A 23,751-nucleotide genomic window follows, 5' to 3' on the forward strand; every position below is an offset into this window, starting at 1 on the left:
AAGTTGATTTGCTGTAAATGTACTAAAAAAAGCATGATTCTGTAGATTTTAGAAGGGGGCATTTGTTTGACTCACAACTTCTGCCATTGTTTGGTATGCATTGTCTTCCCTCTTGAGCCAGCAAATCTAACTAGGTGATAAATGAAACAGTGCCGTATCATTTGCATGTAGTTGCATTTTAAATTGATGTATTTGTTGTTTCTGTAAATCAATTTGAGTTCCCCTCGAGAGATGTTTGTCATGTGTGTCTATGTAAAAAGGTGCTGGATGGCAGTGAGAGCCAGTACTCTGGGATGCAGATCGGAACATTACAGGATGAAGAAGATGAAGGAGTTGCACCTTCCTCCCAAGAAGAACCCTCAGAACCATTCCTGCAGTCAGCACTGGGTGTGTTAGATTATTCATATATGAACACATGAATAGAACGACTGATTCTGTTTTGTTTATTGATTTAAAATGTTCCTTATGCCTAATGTATTCTCGTTTGTGTCCAGCTCTGAGCAAGCCTCATCTCTTTGAAGGCAGAGGCCACAACAGGCAGGGTTCAGACAGCAGTGTGGACCACCTTATACCCAAGGATGAACCTGCTGAACCTGAACCTGACAACAAGGTAGATACACCCACATAAGAGACTTCTGTGCCACTCTAAGGTTAAGGAAGCAAGAACTGTCCTATATCTGTCTCTAATTCCTCTGCCTGCTTCATAGCCTTCGCGGATTAAGGGTCCAATTGGACATTATACAGACCAGGGGGTGGAGCCGCTTGTGCACTGTGTACGGCTTCTCGCTGCTTCCTTCTTGCTGACAGGACAGAAGAATGGTAAGTGTTATTAGACTTAGATTAGATTATTGCTCAATGAATACCCAAACCACATTTTGTTCAATTGATGTTCAAACAACAGTTTCTAATTCCTAAACCTAAAAAAGTCATTTTTGTGCTTAAAGCTAATCAAACTAGGATTAACATTTTTACAACACAAACAACTGTCATCTGGTCGACAGTCCTGTATTTGACTAAGAGAATGGAAGAAATACAATCACACACAGTCACATTTTTGTTTTGTTTTAATTATAAGCCTTGCATTTAATGAATGCTTTCACACTCCCGTCTGCACCTTGTTCATTTGAAAGTTTTTTAAATTATTTTTTTTACATGATTTCGCCATTTAAAAATATAAACAAATATTTTTATATACTTACTTTTTTTTAAAATCGGTTTTAATCAACATTAAAATCAGATTCATAACAACAAGACCCTTGCCTATTATTTCAACTAAAGTTGAGCCAACAGTTAAAATCCCAAACTGCATTAAATTCTCCTTCCTTCCTTGTTGATACACTTTCAAATCAGAAATTCAGTTTATCAAAAGCTTTTCAACAAACCATAAAATACTCCATGTATGTTGTACATAAATGTTGTTTCTTTTTCACCTTTAAACCAAACGATATGCTTCTTTGCATCCACAATTGCCCCTAATAGTTTGTTTTTAATCAAACGCCTTTATGTGTACATGTCATAGTGTGTCAATAACTGTTGTTTATGTGTTTGCAGGACTTACCCCCGACAAGGAGGTGCGAGTGAGTGTAAAAGCTCTGGCTGTCAGTTGTGTTGGGGCAGCAGCAGCGCTGCATCCAGAAGCGTTCTTTAATTCCCTCTACCTGGAGCCGCTGGACGGCACACCAGTAGCAGGTAAGTTTTGAAACCAAAAACCCTTATTCAGATGACCGGGGCAAAGTGTATGGCATTATTATGGTTATTGTGAGATAAATAATTACTGAGTTAAAGGCTTTATTTGCAATCTAACAGAAACATTTCATACAATATTTGGAGGGCTGGGAGTGGACCTGAACCTTTTAGGTCATAATCCACTCTAAAAAAAAATGTAGAAACAATTTCAAAACTGTTACAATAAAACAAAAAATGTAAATGTTATTCAAATACAAATCTAAAACTAGTAGATCAAGAGAAAAGTAGGGCTGTTGATTGTGACTTTTACTTATTTTATCATTTTAAGACATAAGACAGTTTGTTTTTTAAAAACCTGACGAGAGAGAGAAGCCCAGTTTCACATTATTATTTACATTACAAGTACGTAAGTACTAAGCCTGTCGTTATCTATTCTGTAGCCCTATCATACCCTATCAAAAACAAACTCTCGTGGTTGTAACTGTTGCTGTATTTCAGCACCCGACGCTGTGCAGTGTCTGCTGCCATGCACTCTGTACCATGGCTTGAATGTTTGTGTCACTGATTGCCACTGCGTAGATACTATATGCAAAGTGAGAGCTCAAACTAGATGTGTTTCCTCATTTCACACTGATCTTTTTGGCACAGATTTTACAAATTGCATCATCTAAATGAGCTGGTTCTTCTTTTTCATTTAGCTGGAAGCTGAAATGTTGGATCCAGTATGCACAATGTCCTCCCAAAACCCAAAATAGTTTTATTAAATACAGGCATATTTTTTTTATTAAAACTCATTTATTATTTATTTAATTTGATATGTCAAATACTTTGATAGATAACTCCACTGCATAAATCTTTCAAAAGGCTTTTTTCACAAATATCAATGCAGTTATAGAATGCATTCATTGATGATTTCTTTTGTCTGTCTTCACTTTCTCTGACACTGTTTTCAATATCTGTCTCCTTGCAGAGCAGCAGTATGTCAGTGACATACTGGGCCTTATTGACCACGGGGACCCCCAGATCAGAGGGGCCACAGCCATCCTCTCTGCAGCCATTATTCAGGCAGCACTCACCAAAACCCGTTTCAACATACACACCTGGCTGGCCAGTGTGCAAAGTGCAACAGGTAGGTTTGTGTAAGCACGGACAATTTAAAGCTGGGAATGTTTTAATGGTTCTTTCTCACCTGCCTGTCCTGTTGCGACCTAGGTAACCCCCTGTCCCTGGTGGACTTGGTTCCTTTGCTCCAGAAAACCCTGAAAGATGAATCATCTGTCACCTGCAAGATGGCCTGCTCAGCAGTGAGGGTGAGACTGATCTGCACAAGTGTGTCTGTAATCTTTATTCAATGAGCGTTTGAGTCTAACCTCTTTTGTGTTTCAGCAATGCCTCATGACTGTGTGCAGCAGTACCCTGAGTGAGCTTGGTCTGCAGTTGGTGATAGACCTGCTTGCTTTGAGGGACTCCTCCTATTGGCTTGTTCGCACAGAGCTCTTGGAGACCCTGGCTGAGATGGACTTCCGGTAGGCTCATCATTTTCCTTCCATATAAACTAGCTACATACTTGGGTATTTGTTCACCACAGTTAACCCTGCACTTTATTTTACTTGATTTCCTAAACTGAAGTATAAAACCTGTGATGCCTCTTAAGAATATTCACTCTTTCCTTTTTAGGTTACTCAATTTCTTAGAGATGAAAACGGAGACTTTGCACAAAGGGGATCATCACTACACTGGGGTAAGTTCTCATACTTCCTTTCTTTTAGTATTGCTGTGGAAATGTGCAGCTTTCCCTGTATTGTTGGATATTTCTTTGACTGCCTTCTCAGAACCCATTTACTTTCAATGATTTTTTTTAATTTTTACCTACGTCACTATGACTCAACATAGGCTGCTGTGTGATTAAATTATGTTTAATCATTCAAAATAAGGTACATGCACCGATCAGTGAGAAGAGAACTGCACGTTTAACACATACAAATGTAAAATGATATGATGGCTCATGAAAATAATAAAACGTACAACAGAACTGAAGAAAAGGACATACATATATTTAGTATTAAAATATCTTTGTGAAATGGATTACTTTACCCTTGTGATTACTCACTGATACATATTTAATATCGTTGTTGAGAGAGTCTGATCTGACACTCTGGGGTCAGTGCTTTGACAACAGAGAGAGAGGAACTTTGATTTGTGGTTACAAATAAAGGAGAACTTATAGTGGAGAAAAAACATTTCCAATTGCTGGCTGACACTTTTGATTATTTAACAGTCTGTCCACAACAGAGACTGCTTTCTAAACAGTTGGGTTTTCATGTCATTCTGATTTGTGAGTGTGTCAGACAACAGTTCAGTTTAGACTTGATAAGGACTCGATTGGAGTGTTCATCACATGTCTGCTCTCGTAAATATGTTGTCACAAACATACAGAGTGAGTTTGATGCAAACACTGTCATCTGGTAATTTGGTGTCAGGCGTTTTAAAATGATTAAATGATTCTAAACAGACGTGAAGCGAACTTATCCTTCAGCGCTGCGCACCGCAGTCTGCTGCGTGCAGAGTTCCAAGTTCTTCAACTGAGTGAAATCAATCAACTTTTGAACTTGTGTGAGCGCACACACTCGTTGTGTTTCTCTTGGATTCATTTAAATGTTTTAAATCATTGCCCTTAGCTTGGTTTTAGTTCAATTGTCTAAGGGTCAAATTCACAAGTCAGGGTAGAATGGACAGTGACATTGACATATGGTTAAGTGTTGAGTTTTGCAGTAATGCACACATTTTCAAACCCAAACTTTCAATATAACATTTCATCCACATTCCAACCAGCACCTTTGATATTGCCTCAGACAGTGCCCGGGGAAAATATGATTTGTAGACATAAGCAGGGGAAAATGAACGTGTTTGACATGGATGTTGTATTTTTGAGAATCTTTAAACTTGATTTTATGAGAGTGGGGCTTAGGTGTCCTTTTTGTCCTCTCTATTCAGCGGCTGCGGCTCCAGGAACGAGTCTTAAATGACGTGGTCATCAATCTGCTGGGAGATGATGACCCAAGAGTTCGGCACGTGGCAGCCTCAGCTGTCAGCAGGTGCAACTTTTCTCTTCTATTCAGTTTTTGCCAGACACACATCTTGTCTAGAAGTTTATCTAAGCATTTGTTTCTGCTAATTGGCTACTTGTAATGTCACCCTTTTCATTTCCCCTTAACCTTAATTTGCCCCATCACTATGCCTCTCATCAGGCTGGTTCCAAGGTTGTTCTTTGAATGTGACCAGGGTCAAGTCGACCCAGTGGTGGCAATTGCCCGGGACCAAAGCTCAGTCTACCTGCAGCTGTTGATGCATGAGACCCAACCTCCCTCTCAGCTGACAGTTAGCACAATCACAAGGTACTGGTCACAGCCGTCTCCTCTTGAAGAAATATACTTTATAACTTTTGGCATTAAACACTTAAAATTTCAAAGACAAACTCACAAAACACAATCTTTTACATAATCAATGTACTCAGCTTTGCTCTTTTCTCTGTTTTCCAGGACATACAGAGGCTTCAACTTGTCCAACAATGTGGCTGATGTCACATTGGAGAATAATTTGTCCAGAGTGGTTACTGCCATCTCCCATGCTTTTACCTCCTCGACCTCCAGAGCGCTTACTGTGAGCTTGCTTACATAACACATACTGTATGCAAAACCTTTCTGCCATTTGTTTTTGTGTATTTTCTTCTAAATGTTCCTAAAACATCTCCTGTCTTTTTCTCTGCAGTTTGGCTGCTGTGAGGCATTGTGCCTATTGACCACAAAGTTTCCACCCTGCACTTGGAACACAGGCTGGTTCTGTGGCTATGTTAGCTCCAGTGGTGGTTTTTCTTCTCGCTCTAGTCTCAACCGCAGCAGGGGAAGAGCTTTCAGGTATGTCTTACCGCTCTCTAGAATTGATCTTTTTTTACATGTAGTGCCGGCTTACTGAAATAATCTCCCACAAATATTCCATGTCAGGTGACAACTCACTACTCCTGCTATCTATTTAAATTCCTCAATCTCTATGCACACCAAGTTCTCTTCTGTCCTTTTCCTTCCGGGCTCAACAGTGCACCAGCCACTTCAACCACTTCCTCATCTGCTGCAGACACTGAGCGGAGAACTCTGACAGTGGGAATGGCCAACATGGCCCTCTCCTTACTGTCATCTGCCTGGTTTCCACTAGATCTTTCTTCACACCAGGATGCACTTGTGCTTTCTGGCAATCTGCTTGCGGGTTGGTATTATGCTTAGGAATTTTACATGACCCTGCTGTTCCAAAACTTTAGGAAAAATACAACAATTTGTAGAAGATTAACGAGTTATTAATATTGCTCCTAGCTGTGGCTCCTAAATGCATGCGCAACCCCTGGGCTGGAGATGAAGAAGGCAGCAGTGGCAGCACAAACACCAGTGGAGGCCCGAATAAGATGGAGGAACCCTGGGCAGGGCTGTCTGAGCGCTCCTTGGTAGCAATGGTGGAGCAGCTCTTCTCCCACCTGCTGAAAGTCCTCAACATTTGCACCCATGTCATGGATGACACACCACCTGGACCAGCTGTTAAGGTAACTGTTCATAGCCTTTGTTTTGCTTTGATTGGCTTGTTTTCAATATGGTTATTTGTACTAAATAATGATACCATTTATCTGCCTTTAATTATAAGCTGGCAGTTGTTTTTAGTTTGCTCTTTGTAACCCTCTTTAAGGCCACCCTTCCATCCCTGAGCAACACTCCCTCACTCAGTCCCATTCGGAGAAAAGGCAAGGACAAGGATTCTGCTGAGCCTAGTGCTGCCCCTATGAGCCCAAAGAAAAGCAGTGAGGTCAACACAGGTACATGCACATCTTGCAGACACTTGTGCAAGTAAAGATGAAAAAAACTGAAGTGTCTGTGAATTTTAAAAACATTTAACTTTGTGCTTTTTGTGAGCAGGTAGGCCAGCAGACAACACAGGGTCAACAGCTGTAAACAAATCAACCACCCTTGGCAACTTCTACCATCTTCCACCCTATCTCAAGCTGTACGATGTCCTCAAAGCTACTCATGCCAACTATAAGGTCAGAACGTGCATTTATTTTACGAAAGTGCCTTTTGGAGTTAAAGTAGTCTAAATGTTTTTGGAATTATATGACCTGTGTTTGTAATCTAGGTATCACTGGACCTCCACAGTAGCCAGGAGAAGTTTGGAGGTTTCCTGCGCTCCACCTTAGATGTTCTGTCTCAGCTCCTGGAGCTGGCCACACTACATGACATCAGCAAGGTCAGGATAACAATGACTGTATTTACACTCAGACACTGGTTAAGTGTTTTAAGAGTGAGCAGAAAGTAGGAGATGTGCTGTAGGATTGGACTGGATTGAAGCAAAATATTATTTTTCATTCTAATAAATCGATGTATAACTTTTCATGCTAGCAGAGGACCAAAAAGACAATTTATTTCCCTTAATGTTATGAAATGTTTTATTACAGTGTGTTGAGGAAATCTTGGGCTACCTAAAGTCCTGTTTCTCCAGAGAACCAACAATGGCTACTGTTTGTGTACAACAGGTCAGTATTGTGTGTTTGTTATTAATCTGGATTTGATTTCTGTAATGTCACATTCATTGTGTGTGGCAGTCTTTAAGGTTCCAGCACTGAGCAGTGTGCTGCAATCAGTGCGACTCCACACAGATTGAGGCTGGTTCCTGCCGACAGGGACTGTAAAGGTTTTGGTTTCCCTGTGCGATGGCTCCATACATCTTTATACACGTGTACACCAATGCAACAGTTGGATTTCATCTTGTCATATCTAAGCTGACTTTAAGATGAATCAAGAACAGGTTTAATGTGTGTTTTACAAATGTGGTTTAGTGATGTGATACTTTAAAATGTTGCAAGTTACGTCTACACTAGCTTGAAGTCCAAACTTTTGCATTTAGATTTTCTAGCAACTGATCACTTCTCTTTCTTTAGCTGCTGAAGACTCTGTTTGGCACCAACTTGGCTTCCCAGTACGAGGGCGTCCTGAGTGGACCAAGCCGATCCCAGGGCAAGGCTCTCCGCCTAGGCTCGTCCAATCTGCGACCAGGCCTCTACCACTACTGCTTCATGGCACCATACACTCACTTTACTCAGGCTCTTGCTGATGCGAGTCTGCGCAACATGGTGCAGGCTGAAGCGGAGCAAGACACTTCCGGGTGAGTTGTAGCTACACACAGGTTTAAGACAAGAACTTTAATAAGTGCACTTGCATTATTTAGTGGTTTATTAACAGTATTTTTTCTGCTTATTGATGTTAGCTGTGCCTGTCCAGGTTAAACAATAAAAACTCAAAGTATTGTTAGATTTCACAGAAATTGACAAATTACGTTACAAACAAAACTACAATAGGTTAAATACTTAAAGGGATACTTCACCCATTTGCATTAAGCTTTGTATCATTAGAAACCTGGTAGTATTTTTGAATGTTCGTGCATCCCGCCCTCAGTCTGAGAAGGAGCTTCCAGTGACGCAAAATTACGATTTTTGCGTCACTGGAAGCTGTTGCGGTTAGAGGGGTGAAACTACAACGCTAGTTCCTCATATTTCTGACCACTGAAGCTACACACCAATCACAGATCAGTGGGTGGGAACTCACCCCCAGAATCGAAACTTAACATCCGCCATATTGCTTAGAAGCTATGCTAACAAGCTCTATGGAGAAAGCTGATAATGGTGAAAAAATATAAATATTGCGGTGAGACGGCTGCTGCTGACAGGCCGGTCTTGTGTTTTGTCCGCTGCGGCCGCTAGCCATCGCTGGCCGCTAGCGACACAAGACTGGCCTGTTGGCAGTAACCGTCTCGCAGCTATATTGCTACATGGCTGGCCGACGCCGGCTGCTGCCAGCTCAGCAGCCGAGTCTTAAGGCCTGCCTGTCAGCGGCGGTGAGGAAGAGGAGCCGGGGCCGGCTTGAGCTGGGGCGGACAAACTGGATGAACACAGACATAGAGTCTGTTTTCTGCAGGAATTTCCAAGATCAATTCTGGAAGAAATCTCTGAATCAGTTGAGGAAACAGCATTATGTGTTGAAGTAAATATGTCTGTAAATGTTTTTATTACTATATTTCTACTGCTATATTGTATATTTTGGAGAAACTGTAACGATCGAATTTCCCTCTGGGATTAATAAAGTATTTCTGATTCTGAAATCGAGGACCTTAGTGGGAGTGGCCTGCTGTGCTGTGCATTCTGGGAGTTGGTGTCTTTCATCAACATAAGCCAAAAATACACTTTCTGCCTTTTCTCGGTCAAGAAGGCACCAACTTCAAAATATATTTCACATTTCCACAACATATATGACCCAATGTCAATACAGATTCATGTTTCAACCGGTGAAGTATCCCTTTAATCCTCAAGGACACACACCTAAGGCACAAAATGATGTATATTCCTACACTCTGGAAAGACTGAAACCTGTCAACAGAGGACAGTTGTACATCTCACTGAGTCACATGCTTCTGCTGATTTTATTCAAGAGAAATGCACAGAACACAGAATAAAACATGACTAACCCTGACTCCTTTCTCCACTTCTAGATGGTTTGATGTAATGCAAAAAGCTTCAAACCAGCTTAGGTCCAACATTGCAAATGCAACACGCCACAGAGGAGACAAGGTAAACTTTAAAAAAAACTTCTTTACAAGTTAAATGAGTATTTTACATCTGTGATTCTCTAAGTCCTGGCCATGTCCAGTGAGTGGTCTTTTACAACAGAATATTTACTTTGTTTTGGAACTTAAGAATTTACTTTTCAAATGTCTTTTTTTATTTTGTTATCACATTTGTAACTGTATTTGGATTAATTATTCATTTGCATTTCATTGCCTTTGTATCCCCCCCCTCCAGACTCTGAGGAAAAATGTAATCTTGGTCTAAAGTGTTGATTACATTTATCTGATTGTAAAAAATAATAATTCCAGGACCCACCCAACTATTGCAAAGTGGGCTTCAGCATTGTGTTTGGGAATGACTGTAGACCAAACACTTGGTTTTTATTCATCTTAAATTTCATCACTAATCTGTCTGAGTAAGTTGCTCTTGTTCTGATAGCTTTTTTTATGTTTCTCCAGAATGCCATCCACAACCACATTCGTCTCTTTGAGCCTCTGGTGATCAAAGCTTTGAAGCAGTACACTACAAGCACTTCTGTGACCCTGCAGAGACAAGTACTGGACCTGCTGGCCCAACTTGTGCAGCTCAGAGTCAACTATTGTCTGCTGGACTCAGATCAGGTAAACCAAATAAACAAACAAAGAAAAAAAAAACATTGCTTTTGCCCGAGTTTATTGTTTAAATCTTAAATTTTGCTCACTCAGGTAAATTTTTTGTTTATGTTCCAGGTGTTCATAGGATTTGTCCTGAAGCAGTTTGAGTACATTGAGGTTGGCCAGTTCAGGTAGGTTTTATTTTCCTTTTACTTCAGTAAAAAAAGATATGTGTTGTCAGAAAGCCATTCATCTTTTAGGCCTGTTGGAGTTCATTACATGAATGTGTAAGCCTTGCTTAACTGTAGATAAGTTAAAATTTTCAAATTATGTCTTTTGGTTCTCTTGGCAGAGATTCTGAGGCGATCATTCCCAACATCTTTTTCTTCCTGGTGTTGCTGTCTTATGAGCGTTACCATTCTAAGCAAATAATCAGCATCCCAAAGATCATCCAGCTGTGTGATGGCATTATGGCGAGTGGCAGGAAAGCTGTCACACATGGTGAGAGGGACACATGCAATCATACTAAATTATATTTTCTACCTGTAAACCATTTTTCAATTGACTTTATTCTTTATTTAAATTCCTCAATTTGACTTCTACTAACAAATACAAACAAATGGCATTTAGCCTTTATTAGACCAGCATGCTTGTTTTTTTATCTTTTTAATGAAGGAGGTTCACATGTACTAAAATTTGGAGGGAAAAAAAATATTGTTTACAATTTTACTTTCCTGTGTTCTTCCTAGCCATTCCAGCCTTGCAGCCCATAGTGCATGACTTGTTTGTTTTGAGGGGCTCAAACAAAGCAGATGCAGGCAAAGAGCTGGACACACAGAAAGAAGTGGTGGTCTCCATGCTGCTTAGACTTGTGCAATACCATCAGGTAAGGTCACATATTTAAACAAACACAACATGTGAATCCCATGAATGTTTCATCTGTCTGACATCTGCTTTGGCATGCATTGTAGGTGCTGGAGATGTTTATCCTTGTGCTGCAGCAGTGTCACAAAGAGAATGAAGACAAGTGGAAGCGATTGTCCAGGCAGATTGCTGATGTGATACTTCCATTGATTGCTAAGCAGCAGGTATGAAAATGCCTTTAGGTGTATATCCTGTGTGGAGTTTTTAGCTATTTATAAAAAAAGACTGAAAATGATATTGAAGACTCGTTGTGACTTACAAAAGCCACCGAGACTACATGATAATGGCTACTGTTTTTGTACAACAGGTTAGTATTGTGTGTTTGTAATTCATCTGGATTTGATTTCTGTAATGTCACATTCATTGTGTGTGGCAGTCTTTAAGGTTCCAGCACTGAGCAGTGTGCTGCAATCAGTGCGACTCCACACAGATTGAGGCTGGTTCCTGCCGACAGGGACTGTAAAGGTTTTGGTTTCCCTGTGCGATGGCTCCATACATCTTTATACATGTGTACACCAATGCAACAGTTGGATTTCATCTTGTCATATCTAAGCTGACTTTAAGATGAATCAAGAACAGGTTTAATGTGTGTTTTACAAATGTGGTTTAGTGATGTGATACTTTAAAATGTTGCAAGTTTCTAGCTTGAAGTCCAAACTATTGCATCAGCAGCAGGAAGGAAAATGCCTTGAGGTGTATATCCTGTGTGGTGTTTTTAACTAAATGTAAAAAAAGACTGAAAATAATATTGATGACTCGTTGTGACTTACAAAAGCCACAGAGACTGTCAGTGACACGTCTGTTAATTTCTATATAGTACATTTAAAGCCTTTAACTATTACTGCCTGGTGGAAATCAGATGAAGTGAGTGAACAGCATGCTGCAGAAACAACCTTGGTTGACATTTTTCATAAGCAAAACAATAATCAACAGTGAGAGATACATTTGTTAAAAGAAAGCTGAAGGAGATTCTTCCCTAGAAATCCCTGCTAAGACATGAAAAAAAAAAAGATCAGCAAAGACATGAGAGGTACTGCTTTCTCCACAGGGGCCGCCAAAGTTGATGCAAACTAAAAGTTTTTGCAGAGATATAAAAAAAAAAAAAATCACAATAATATTAAATCAACAAAAGAACAAACAAGACTTCATGTCAACACCATATAATATGTGTGCTGCTTAACCAACCCTAAAGCCGTGATGGGGCTTTACCTGCTTTGTGATCATTCAGTTCCTTTTTTCAAACCTCATTACATCCTGAATACATCTGTAAATAAATCTGTTACATATGTTCTTTTCTGCAGATATCACAGAACCTTTAGTCATCTTAGCCACCTGAACCCATTAATCCTTTTCATCCTTATGCAGCCACATCTTTGCTTTATATCAGGCCTCCAGATTTTAGTTGTTTAAAATGCAAAATATATTTGGTTTAAACAACAACTGATATGAACTCCAACCAATGTCTTTGACTGGACTGGTTACAGCCTTCATTTGTTTGTGTTGTTCCTCAGATGCACCTTGACTCTCCGGAGGCGCTGGGAGTGTTAAACACTTTGTTTGAGACCGTGGCCCCCTCCTCTCTGAGACCAGTGGACATGCTACTCAAGAGTATGTTCACCACCCCGGCAAGCATGGTGAGATGTCCCATGTGATAACAAAACATGTTCTAGCAACTTTCTGACTTCTTTATGTGATGCACCTTGAAATAAAGCAGACAAGCTGTGAAGTGATCGCAAAATATAAATGTCAAACTCCACTCCTCCAGTCATCAGTAACTACAGTCCAACTGTGGGTGTCTGGTATCCTCGCGGTGCTCCGAGTACTCATCTCCCAGTCCACTGAGGACATTGTCCTCTCCCGGATCCATGAACTTTCTCTCTCTCCGCATCTCCTCTCCTGCCACACAATCCATCGCCTCCATCAGCAGAGCCCTTCCCAAAATGAACAAACCACTATTGATACTCTCTGTAACCAGGAGTCTAAGGATGAGACACAAAAAGCTCCACCTGAGGAAACCTTTGCCAGGTTAGTGAGAGTCCTAGCTGTCTGTAGTTTAAGAATTCTAACCTAGGGGATTTGGGGGTTAAGATATGACATATGAGTTGTACTTTAATGTCCCTGTCTTACAGTAACATAGATAATCCAAATTATACATTAAAAGAGTTAATACAAAAAATGGAACAATACATCACATTACAGCATTCCTTTCCATGTATCAGTTTCTACATATACGTACACGAACACCTTCTGATGGCAGTGAAATATAGGCATATTGTAGACCCTCGGCACATTCTACATAACCTGTTGAAATCAGAAATGTAATGCACAGAATCAATAATGATTGTTGGTTGTAATTCAGCCTGGTCTGAGGGACCCTGAATCTTATCCTAGAGAGTAAAAGTTGAAACTCTGAGTGAAGAATGTGAGTCGGATTCATACACTATGAGCAGTCTGTTAACAGACAGGCACAGACAATAGAGTATTTTGAGAAATTGATATTTTTTAACACCCATGATTCTTATGGCAGTCTGCACAAGACAAGTTATCTGGTATCTGAACTGGAAAGACAAGTGGCCATACCAGGCTGTTATTTTGTATCTGTTACCTTTGTCCTATCTATTGCCTTCATTGTTCTATTTCTTTTTCTGATTAAAATATATATATACTCGATCTCCTCCTAGGTTTCTGCTCCAGCTTGTAGGAGTGTTGTTGGATGACATTTCCTCCAGACAGATTAAGGTGGACATTACAGAGCAGCAACACACCTTTTATTGCCAGCAGCTGGGGACACTACTCATGTGTCTCATACATGTCTTCAAAAGTGGTGAGCTTATATCAGTCATTTTTCTTTCATGAATCAGCTTTATTGACCATGTATGCTTAGACACACACAAGGAATTTGTCTTAGGTCACTATGCTCTCAATGTACAAAAGAATAACATTAAATATTAACATAATATAAGCAAAAAGACTAATATATACAAGACTAAATAAGATAATAGTAGTGCAAAAAATGCCGAGATGACATATATGCTGTTATGTAAAAGATGATTCATTTACTTGAGGTAGAGTTTTTGTACAGTATTTACATAAGCAGTGTGCATAGATCAATGAGGATAAAATGTATTCTATATATAGAACAAGTGTGGCCTGTAGGCTTTTGTAAGTGGTGCACATTAAATGTTTGCCAAATTTCTTAAAGTGGCAGTCCTTTTTCTCATTTCATTTTTCTCTATTACAGGAATGTTTCGCAGGATCACAGCTGCAGCTAGCCGTCTCCTGAAGGACGAGAGCGGATGCGGACAGACTAGCACTGAGGCAAACCTTTTTTACCCCTTGGAGGGTCTCAACAGCATGGTGCAGTGCTTGATCACCACCCACCCCTCCCTAGTGCTGCTGTGGTGTCAGGTTCTCCTCATCATCAACTACACCAACTACTCCTGGTGGGCAGAGGTGCACCAAACACCCAGGTAACAATAGATGTCAGATTTATTTGTTTCGAGCTAACTACAATAAAACAGGGGAATACTCAGAAAATACCCAATTAATGAAAATAAACGGACGTCCATCTTAAAGTGATGTGGAAAGTATTACAGAGTATCAAAGTTTACCCTATCACAAACAATATCAGTAGGTGTTATTTTTTATTCTATACCAGTTTTGGTCTTGTGAGCAGTTTGTTACTAAGTGAAAATTAAAAAAAACACAAATCTGTTAAATTTAACAATCAACTCTATCTCCATCCCTCTTCTTCCCTAAGGAGACAAAGCCTGTCATGTACGAAGCTGCTGAGTCCTCATTCCTCGGGGGAAGGAGAAGAGGACAAGCCTGAGGCTCGTTTAGCCATGGTCAACAGAGAGATTGTACGCAGGGGAGCCCTCATCCTCTTCTGTGACTATGTGGTGAGACTCTCAAGAATGTCGGAAATAGTGAACATGAACAAAAATGTTTGTAAAAGAATAAAATACGCCATGCAAAAAGTAGGGAGTTAATTTAATATTTTTCTTCTCCTGTAGTGTCAGAACCTCCATGACTCAGAACATCTGACGTGGCTGATTGTCAACCATGTGCGTGACCTCATCAGCCTTTCCCATGAGCCTCCAGTGCAGGATTTCGTCAGTGCTGTGCACCGCAACTCAGCTGCCAGTGGTCTTTTCATCCAGGCAATCCAATCCCGCTGTGACAACCTCTCTACTGTGAGATTACTCCCTTTTTTCTGTCTGTTCAAAAAGAGATGGAGAGAGTTTTTTTTAATGCATTTAGTGGCATGTTCTATGAGGGATTATTAATAGAATGCATTATGTGTCTTTTTGTTTTCTTTTTAACTTGAAATGTTTCAAGTACCTATTCTAATGCAGGTAGCCCAGTATTCCTCATTTCTGAATATTTGGCTCTTTCTTTTGAATTTATACTTTTATATATGTTTTGGTCAACTATTGTTTTTATCCCAGTTTGTCATGAATTGCCTCCCATTTTTCCTCAACTCCTTTCTCCTTTCCTTTCTTTCCATAATCACTTGTCTGCCTTACTAACGTAATCTTCTCCTTTGCAGCCTACCATGTTAAAAAAGACTCTGCAGTGTTTAGAAGGCATTCACCTGAGTCAGTCTGGCTCCCTGCTGATGTTGTATGTTGACAAGCTGCTAAGCACACCCTTCAGGGTTCTGGCTCGCATGGTGGATACACTTGCGTGTCGCAGGGTGGAGATGCTGCTAGCTGAGACCTTGCAGGTACAGTTTGACATATAAGTATATATTTTCTCTTCAACCAGTGCTATTATGCTAAAAGAGAATCTTTCATGAGTTGAACTTAAAGGCAAACACGTAGGGATCACATGGGCTTGTAAGACTCAATAAAAGAATAGATAACAATAATAATGCAAACATTTCTTTTATTGTAAAAGGTTAATATACCCAAGATTAATGATCAATACCTTAAAGTCATGAAAGGCCTTGGGAGCTATTTTTCTGGTTCACATCTGTTGATAGGATTCTTCCAATCCGAATCTAAGATCTTTATCTTTGGGGGTGACCAACAATATACATCTGGGAATAAAAGTTGCCAAATGATTTTTGTGGTTTGGTGGCTGGGCTCAGCTTTATAGAGGGTATGGAGCATTGGATCTCTAGGACACTTCCCTTTGGGGGTTTTCCTGGTAAATCCAACTAGGAGGAGGGACTTGCGGGACAGCCTCAGGATCTCTCAGCAGGCAACCTTACTCAGGCATAAGAAGGAGGTGGTAGAATGGGTGGATGGGAGGAAACCTTTGCCAGGTTCAGTTGAATCAAACAGTTATTCTTTCGTACACTACACATTTGATATGCCTCAGGTTAATCTTGTGTAGTTTTGTCCATCTCTCTTGTAGAACAGTATAGCCCAGCTGCCTGTAGAAGAACTGGACAGGATCCAGGAATACCTGCAGACCAGCGGCCTGGCTCAGAGGTAACACTCTTTTATTCTGCTACAAGTTGAAATATTTATTTGTCGTGTTAATATACTGTTATACATTTTCCTTGAGATAGACAAAGCACTTAAAATATAACATTATTAAGAGGGTGTTATTTTCTTCTCACCTGTGATTTCTGGGTCTTGTTCATATCTGAATGAGTGAAAGGGTGTGAGTGTTGAAGTTCTGCACCTGCAGGTCAGATTTTTGTCAAACTGAAAAATTGTAATGTCATTTCTAATTTTTCTAATTCCAGGCATCAGAGGTTCTACTCCCTGCTGGACAGGTTCAGGGCCACTGTTACAGACACCAAAAGCCCAACACCTCCTGTAACATCTCACCCATTGGATGGGAATCCACCACCTGCCCCTGAACTGGTCATTGCAGATAAGGTGAGAGATAAGGGAAGCTGACTGTTAGTGTATGCAACCATGTTTTATTGTATCTTATTCTTGCAGAATAAAGAAGTTAATCTTCATTGAATTTTGTTTTCAGGAGTGGTACGTTGCTCTGGTGAAGTCTCAGTGTTGCCTTCGTGGAGATGTCTCCCTGTTGGAGACGACGGAACTCCTTACCAAACTACCTCCTGCTGACCTGTTAAGCATCATGAGCTGCAAGGTGAGACAGACTTGCAGACCTGAACGATAATTATTCTTGAACATATTCAAAATATGACATTTATTGCATCTCAACCTGCCCTTTTCTCCCAAGGAGTTCAACCTGAGCCTGCTATGTCCGTGCCTGAGTATGGGGTTGCAGCGGTTAGCCCGGGGTCAGGGTTCACTCTTGTTCGAGACTGCCTTGCAGTCCACCCTGGAGCGTCTTGCAGCAATCACTGGATCACTTCCGGTCCCTCACCAGTCCTTCCTGCCAGCCTCCCAGCCACAGCCCTACTGGGAGCAACTAGCTGCTGTGTATGGTGAGAGTGGAGGGGAATGGGAATGGGAAATTATTGGAGGAAATTGCATTAAATATAAAACATTTAATTTAAGTGCATGATTAAATGACATTGATTTATGTTATTCACTTAACTTCAAAATCATGTAAAGCATCCTCTCAACACTTCAAGTGGAATCTCAAAACACAAATTCTGAACATAAAACATCTTGAAAGGGAGTGATACATGTTTGGGTGTCAAAGGCATCTGGTTCTGTTTCTATTCGGAGTAGTATTGTCTTCTACCATTCAGCAGGTATTTGCTGAATGCAGGAATCTTGCCCATGTGGAGAGAGGAGCAATGCATGGTCCGTAATGCAGTCCCAGAAACCAGCAGCGATTCTGATGATGATTCATTTTCTTATTAATCTCTATTACCCAACATCAGACCTCAAGTGATGCAAACAGTCTGGTGAAGTAGTTAGCAATGCAATAATACATTTTTCTTATTTTCTTTTGAGGCATGTCCATTTTCAGGAATACGTGCAATGTTTTCCTCAAGACATTTTTTTAAGACTACTTAACTGTAGTCTTGTGTATTAAAAGAAGGGAAAGTTGTGGTTGTAAAACAATATTGTAAGGGGGGAAACTGCAGGAAAAATATCAGTTCACAGCTACAGTAAAATGGTTTCTTTTTATTAATGATTTCCTGCCTGTTTTTCAGGGGAGCCTGGTTTCTACCCGAGGGTTCTGTCACTCTGCAGAGCTCTTTCCCAGTACCTGCTGAGTGTAAGCCAGCTGCCTTCCTCCCTACACATCCCCTCTGAAAAGGAGCACCTTATCACCACTTTCACTTGCACTGCTGCTGAGGTAAAAAAAAAACTATATTAAACATTTATTTTTCTTGCACTTATTTATATCATCATTAGTTAAATCATTTGAAATAAACTTTTATTGAAAGTTGGAGTTGAAATCTCTGGAGTATATGCTGCCTCGTTCAGACATCAGCTCACTCATATTTTCTGCGGAAAAAAATACTAGGGCTCTGGCGTAAAGTCTGCACCTAATCTTCAGGAGATTTCTATATGTGTGAAAAGGGTTTATGGGGTACAAATTACATAAATTATACATGTTGAGGATATTTACAGTATACAACCTCATTTACTTAACAGTTGGCATATTGTGTAAAATTTAGATAAACAAAATACCCTGATTTGCAAAACACTGATACCCTGTATTTGATTGAAGATAGCACAAAGACATCAGTAAGATGTTGAAACTGCTGAATTTGATTGTTTTTTGGAAAATGATATGCCCAATTTCAATTTGATGCCAGCAAAACATTTCAAGAGCAGCTTGAACCATGGCCACAGAAGACTGAAAGTTTAGGGAGGCATAAAGAAACACCTTTTTGAAGGTTAACTGGTATCAGTATAGTAACATGATTGGCTATCATGGTACTAAGCTGAATCCCAGAAAGGCCAAATCTGAAGTCAGAGCAGTGAACATGGACTTTAACTAACTTTTTTGATTTGTGTTTCTTGCATCAAATTCAAAATAAGCACATAATTTCCCCAAATCTATTACATTTTTCAGTTACAAAATGTGGTATGTTGCCTTTTTACTATTTTAAATCAAATATGGAGTTTCTATGTTTTGCAAATAATTACCGGTACATCCACTTTTGATTTACACTTCACACAATGTTCCAACTTTGTATGAATTTGGATTGTATACCCTGGCAGTCTTTGCCACTGCTTACCATTTTCATCTCCAACTGATTTTTTCTTTTGCCCAGGTGGTTGTATGGCACCTCCTCCGGGACAAGCTGCCCCTGAGTGTGGACCTCCAGTGGGCTCTGTCCTGCCTTTGTCTGTCCCTGCAGCAGCCCTGCGTCTGGAACAAGCTCTCCACCCCTGAGTACAGCACACACACCTGCTCCCTCATCTACTGCCTACGCCTCATCATTGTTGCAGGTGAGTAGACAAAGCAGGACGTTTGTGCATTCACTATCATGCCATTTCAATGGAGATCCTGGTCAACCTTTTTCCATCTTTGCTTCATAGTCGCTGTGAGTCCTGGTGACCAGCTTCTGCATCCAGAGAAGAAAAGGACGAAGGCAGACAGAGACGCTGAAGAAGACCAAGTGGACTCTGCACACGCTGACCGTGAGCAATCACATAGACAGTCTATTAAACTGCTATTAAACTGTCATCATGTTTTTCAGGGACTTTTTTTTTTGCCTCTTTGTTAAATGTGCAATGTTTTACCCATTAAGTATAGTATAATTTCAATAAAAGCAACAAGATGTACTCTGTATGACAAAAAAATATAACATTAATAAAATTGTGTTTGTTGCAGACATGTTAGAGTGGCGAGCTTGTGAAATCATGGCAGAGCTAGTGGAAGGCCTGCAGAGCATCCTTGCTCTTGGTCACCATAGAAATGGTTCATTCCCTGCTTTCCTTACACCTACCTTGCGCAACATTGTCATCAGCCTGTCTCGTCTCCCACTGGTCAACAGCTACACTCGAGTACCTCCATTGGTCAGTGTGAAAAAGACATTACCTCAAATTTGTGAACATGATTTTTTTTGGTCAGTGAATTTTATGTGTGTGTGTGTGTGTGTGTGTGTGTGTAGGTCTGGAAACTGGGCTGGTCCCCTCAGCCGGGAGGTGAGTTTGGCACAACACTGCCTGAGATCCCTGTGGACTTCCTGCAGGAAAAAGATGTCTTCAGAGAGTTTCTCTACCGCATCAACACACTGGGTATTGAAACTTAGTCATGTATTAGGAATGAAAAACAATGAATGAATAATTCAGCATGTAATGCCACATTTAGTTCAGTAGGATCTTTACACTTATTGAAGCTGAAATATCTCATATACATCGGTATTTTGTGCTCAGGTTGGAGCAGCAGGACTCAGTTTGAGGAAACCTGGGCTACTCTGTTAGGGGTGCTGGTCACCCAACCAATCACTATGGACCAGGAGGAGGAGACACAGCAGGAGGTATACACGAGACTATTTTTATTATTGACTCCTGAAACAAGCCACTACTGATATTGATATATTCACAGAACTCATGTCAGAACTGACATGCCTGCATACCCACTGATACCATTGATACATGAAAAATTAATTAAGAATTAATTGAATGTATTAAAGTGTGGTGTTTTTATGAAACTTCATATACACATTGCAGTACATTTTGCAAATTTTCTGTAGTCCTCTGTTCACCTTTTTATATGTCTACAATCAGTCTCAATGTTTATTTTTTTTCCTTAGGAGGACTTGGAGCGTACCCAGTTGAATGTGTTAGCAGTGCAGGCCATAACCAGCCTGGTGCTGAGTGCCATGACCCTGCCTACTGCTGGAAACCCTGCAGTCAGCTGTCTGGAACAGCAGCCCCGCAATAAGAGCCTCAAAGCCCTGGAGACAAGGTAGCTATGAAGCTATTTTGAATTTCCACTGAATATTGCTGCATGCTTATTTTTGGCACTACTTAAGATTTCTCTGTCTATATAATATGCACTCAGGTTTGGTAGGAAACTTGCAGTGATCAGGGGTGAGGTGGAGAGAGAGATTCAGGCCCTTGTGTCAAAGAGAGACAATGTCCATACACACCACCCATACCACGCCTGGGACCCTGTACCCTCGCTGTCGTCCGCCTCAGCTGGTAATACAAAATTCAACCACTACCACCTTCAGCTCCTATCACACCTGCCACTCTAATTCATTGTTTAATTGTCTTTCAGCCGGCACCCTAATCAGCCATGAGAAGCTGCTGCTTCAGATTAACACAGAGAGGGAAATGGGAAACATGGACTACAAATTAGGACAGGTAAGAGATATATGCAAATAGAGAAAGTGGTTGGTAACGAAGTTGAGCAACCGTGTGTTATTTTAGGCTTTCTGCGTCAGAATGTTACATTTTTATTTTCCTCCCAGGTCTCCATCCACTCAGTTTGGCTAGGGAACAACATCACCCCACTGAGAGAGGAAGAATGGGGTGAGGATGAAGAAGATGAAACAGACATTCCAGCCCCCACCTCCCCCCCTGTTTCTCCCATCAACTCCAGGTCAGAAATGAATGAAGACATGTACACTCATATGCTTCTTTAATGTCAACACATAATGCACTGAAATAAGAGGACACAATGAAACCTTCTTCTGTCTTTCTGTGCTCTCAGGAAGCATCGTGCAGGTGTGGACATTCATTCATGTTCCCAGTTTCTCCTGGAGCTCTACAGCCAGTGGCTGATCCCTGGCTCTCCAACTAACAGGAGGACCCCAACCATACTCATCAGTGAAGTGGTCCGATCGGTGAGCTACAATAAACACCCCTACAATAAATACCTGCCCTGATGTGAAGCAAATATTTGAGGTGATCTACAGGAATAAGACAGTAACGGTGTGTCTATCTTTGATTTTTTTTTCTTTAGCTGCTGGCAGTGTCTGACCTGTTCACAGAGAGGAACCAGTTTGAAATGATGTTCACCACCCTGATGGAACTGCAGAAGCTCCACCCTCCAGAAGATGAAATCCTTAATCAATACCTCGTCCCTGCAATCTGTAAGGCTGCTGCTGTACTGGGCATGGTGAGTATCGCTTTGTGTAGGTTGGAGACCTTTTTGACAGTGGAATGATTTATTTGAATTATTGGTTGTAGCGGTGTACCATCAAAGTGAGAGACTACAGTGTATGAAAACTGACAACTGAATATATAATTACAGGACAAAGCAATAGCCGAGCCTGTGTGCCGACTGCTGGAAACTACCCTGCGTAGCACCCACCTGCCCAGCCGTATGGGGGCTCTGCATGGAGTACTGTATGTGTTGGAGTGTGACCTGCTGGATGACACGGCCAAACAGCTTATACCAATTGTCTCTGATTATCTACTGTCAAACCTCAGGGCTATTGCTCAGTGAGTATCACTCATCATCCTCAGTCTATTCAAAACAACTCTTTGGCATCTCTTCATCTAAAAAGCTGCATTGGTCAGGAAAGAGCCTTGGGAAGCAAATTGTTGTTTATGAAAGTGAGTGACTTCTGGAACAAACTGCCTCCCAGACACATTTGTGTGTTTTAAGCTTTAAACCATAGACTGGGAACATTTGGCACTTTAGAACAAACTGAACCATGGCTCATATAACATTTCAATGGTAGTTGTTGGCTACTAGATCTAGATCATGATCACATGTAAAATGTCAGTGAAGGCGTTTATGTTGAACTAGAAACCAAAAGTTGGAAGTTAGAAATGGTCACTCAGCCGTGCAGCTTGTTGCTGTGCTATATATTTTGGGGCTGTAATTGGTTAGAATGCAGGGGTGTGCCCCATCTTGAAATCGTTTTTTTTTTCTTGGAAATAAAAAAATGAACTAAGAGGAACCTGGATACAAAAATCTTACACATCAGCACGGGGAAAATAGACTGGAATAGAAGGAACAAAAAATACATTTGGCATTTAAAGGGTTCATGAAACAAGCTTCAGATTGCAATGCAACTTTTGTTCAATAGTGACACCCTTCATACTTCAAGCCTATAACTGCCTATAACCTTCAAATTTAACTTGAATTTGTTTCATTTACTCTCTATGTTCTCTCTTTGCTTTCTGCAGCTGTGTGAACCTGCATAACCAGCAGCATGTGTTGGTAATGTGTGCAGTGGCCTTCTACATGATGGAGAACTACCCTCTGGATGTTGGCGCTGACTTTATGGCTGGGGTTATACAGGTGCATGACATTCAGTTATTTTGTTACATGAAACCAAAAATAATTGAGGGTTGTATTTTTCTTTTTTTTTTTCTTTTTGACATTCAATGAATAAAGTCGTGTCAGTGTTCATCATGAGCTTTTTACTTCCAGTTGTGTGGTGTGATGGTGTCAGCAAGCGAGGACTCTACTCCCTCAGTCATCTATCACTGTGTGCTTCGTGGTCTGGAGCGCCTTCTGCTGTCAGAGCAGCTGTCCCGTGTTGACGGAGAAGCGCTGGTCAAACTAAGTGTGGACAGAGTCAACATGCCGTCGCCGCACAGAGCCATGGCTGCCTTGGGCCTCATGCTCACCTGCATGTACACTGGTAAGTGAGGTGCCAACAGGGCCGAAACATTAGTGTTCTGCCTTCCTGTTACATCACCACTAGAGCTTAGTGGTGCTTTTGCTGCTGTTGGGCCTTTCCTCATACAATAGATATACTCACTAAAGCAGCGCTGACGTAAGTTAAGATTGCATTTGAGAGCATTTATATAAAATAAGGGCATCCGTGCTGCAAAGTGACCAACCCACCGATCCCACATTAATAATTGGCCTCTGATATAACAATCGAAAATAAGGGTGTATGGTCTGCAGTAGCTCAGGGAAGACTTGGCTTGAGAACAGGAAAGATCGTGGTTCAATTCCAGGTTCAGGTCATGTTTGTACATGTGATCTTTTCAGCCCTGTGTTTGTAAGATAACAGGGTTAACACAAACGATTCTAGAAGTATGTAGTGTGTCTTATCATTGATAATATACTATGAGTTTCTTAGTTTAATTACCCTTCTAATGTACCATTATCACATGTATACTCATCAGC

General features: G+C 40.8%; 1 protein-coding gene and 2 non-coding genes across 5 annotated transcripts in view; all 3 read left to right on the forward strand.

Annotated features, from left to right (window-relative positions):
- The window catches only part of htt (huntingtin), a 36,404-nt gene that overhangs the window by 8,117 nt on the left and 4,536 nt on the right, over window positions 1-23,751 (forward strand). For all 3 annotated transcript variants that reach the window (XM_065953838.1, XM_065953835.1, XM_020641330.3), the window contains 51 exons: window positions 261-387; window positions 495-610; window positions 708-819; window positions 1,552-1,689; window positions 2,657-2,815; window positions 2,899-2,996; window positions 3,073-3,212; window positions 3,364-3,427; window positions 4,681-4,781; window positions 4,935-5,081; window positions 5,226-5,346; window positions 5,455-5,600; window positions 5,780-5,946; window positions 6,051-6,274; window positions 6,415-6,541; window positions 6,642-6,766; window positions 6,859-6,969; window positions 7,178-7,255; window positions 7,661-7,884; window positions 9,265-9,343; window positions 9,799-9,960; window positions 10,069-10,124; window positions 10,286-10,434; window positions 10,683-10,819; window positions 10,905-11,021; window positions 12,369-12,491; window positions 12,623-12,882; window positions 13,539-13,681; window positions 14,099-14,327; window positions 14,618-14,759; window positions 14,874-15,053; window positions 15,410-15,586; window positions 16,222-16,298; window positions 16,559-16,694; window positions 16,798-16,920; window positions 17,014-17,221; window positions 17,903-18,048; window positions 18,977-19,154; window positions 19,245-19,346; window positions 19,540-19,724; window positions 19,820-19,946; window positions 20,085-20,188; window positions 20,465-20,619; window positions 20,716-20,855; window positions 20,935-21,020; window positions 21,128-21,258; window positions 21,370-21,502; window positions 21,622-21,777; window positions 21,913-22,103; window positions 22,797-22,911; window positions 23,044-23,257. In XM_065953838.1, the coding sequence (XP_065809910.1) occupies window positions 261-387; window positions 495-610; window positions 708-819; window positions 1,552-1,689; window positions 2,657-2,815; window positions 2,899-2,996; window positions 3,073-3,212; window positions 3,364-3,427; window positions 4,681-4,781; window positions 4,935-5,081; window positions 5,226-5,346; window positions 5,455-5,600; window positions 5,780-5,946; window positions 6,051-6,274; window positions 6,415-6,541; window positions 6,642-6,766; window positions 6,859-6,969; window positions 7,178-7,255; window positions 7,661-7,884; window positions 9,265-9,343; window positions 9,799-9,960; window positions 10,069-10,124; window positions 10,286-10,434; window positions 10,683-10,819; window positions 10,905-11,021; window positions 12,369-12,491; window positions 12,623-12,882; window positions 13,539-13,681; window positions 14,099-14,327; window positions 14,618-14,759; window positions 14,874-15,053; window positions 15,410-15,586; window positions 16,222-16,298; window positions 16,559-16,694; window positions 16,798-16,920; window positions 17,014-17,221; window positions 17,903-18,048; window positions 18,977-19,154; window positions 19,245-19,346; window positions 19,540-19,724; window positions 19,820-19,946; window positions 20,085-20,188; window positions 20,465-20,619; window positions 20,716-20,855; window positions 20,935-21,020; window positions 21,128-21,258; window positions 21,370-21,502; window positions 21,622-21,777; window positions 21,913-22,103; window positions 22,797-22,911; window positions 23,044-23,257 (7,186 nt within the window). The remainder of the gene's footprint in view (window positions 1-260; window positions 388-494; window positions 611-707; window positions 820-1,551; window positions 1,690-2,656; window positions 2,816-2,898; window positions 2,997-3,072; window positions 3,213-3,363; window positions 3,428-4,680; window positions 4,782-4,934; window positions 5,082-5,225; window positions 5,347-5,454; window positions 5,601-5,779; window positions 5,947-6,050; window positions 6,275-6,414; window positions 6,542-6,641; window positions 6,767-6,858; window positions 6,970-7,177; window positions 7,256-7,660; window positions 7,885-9,264; window positions 9,344-9,798; window positions 9,961-10,068; window positions 10,125-10,285; window positions 10,435-10,682; window positions 10,820-10,904; window positions 11,022-12,368; window positions 12,492-12,622; window positions 12,883-13,538; window positions 13,682-14,098; window positions 14,328-14,617; window positions 14,760-14,873; window positions 15,054-15,409; window positions 15,587-16,221; window positions 16,299-16,558; window positions 16,695-16,797; window positions 16,921-17,013; window positions 17,222-17,902; window positions 18,049-18,976; window positions 19,155-19,244; window positions 19,347-19,539; window positions 19,725-19,819; window positions 19,947-20,084; window positions 20,189-20,464; window positions 20,620-20,715; window positions 20,856-20,934; window positions 21,021-21,127; window positions 21,259-21,369; window positions 21,503-21,621; window positions 21,778-21,912; window positions 22,104-22,796; window positions 22,912-23,043; window positions 23,258-23,751) is intronic.
- LOC114920632 (small Cajal body-specific RNA 14) lies at window positions 7,318-7,447 on the forward strand. Its single transcript, XR_003808929.1, has one exon. It is a non-coding gene; the product is annotated as a small Cajal body-specific RNA 14 (non-coding RNA).
- LOC114920633 (small Cajal body-specific RNA 14) lies at window positions 11,227-11,356 on the forward strand. Its single transcript, XR_003808930.1, has one exon. It is a non-coding gene; the product is annotated as a small Cajal body-specific RNA 14 (non-coding RNA).

The sequence above is a fragment of the Labrus bergylta genome, chromosome 1 (assembly GCF_963930695.1).
Source record: "Labrus bergylta chromosome 1, fLabBer1.1, whole genome shotgun sequence".
Lineage (NCBI taxonomy): Eukaryota > Metazoa > Chordata > Actinopteri > Labriformes > Labridae > Labrus > Labrus bergylta.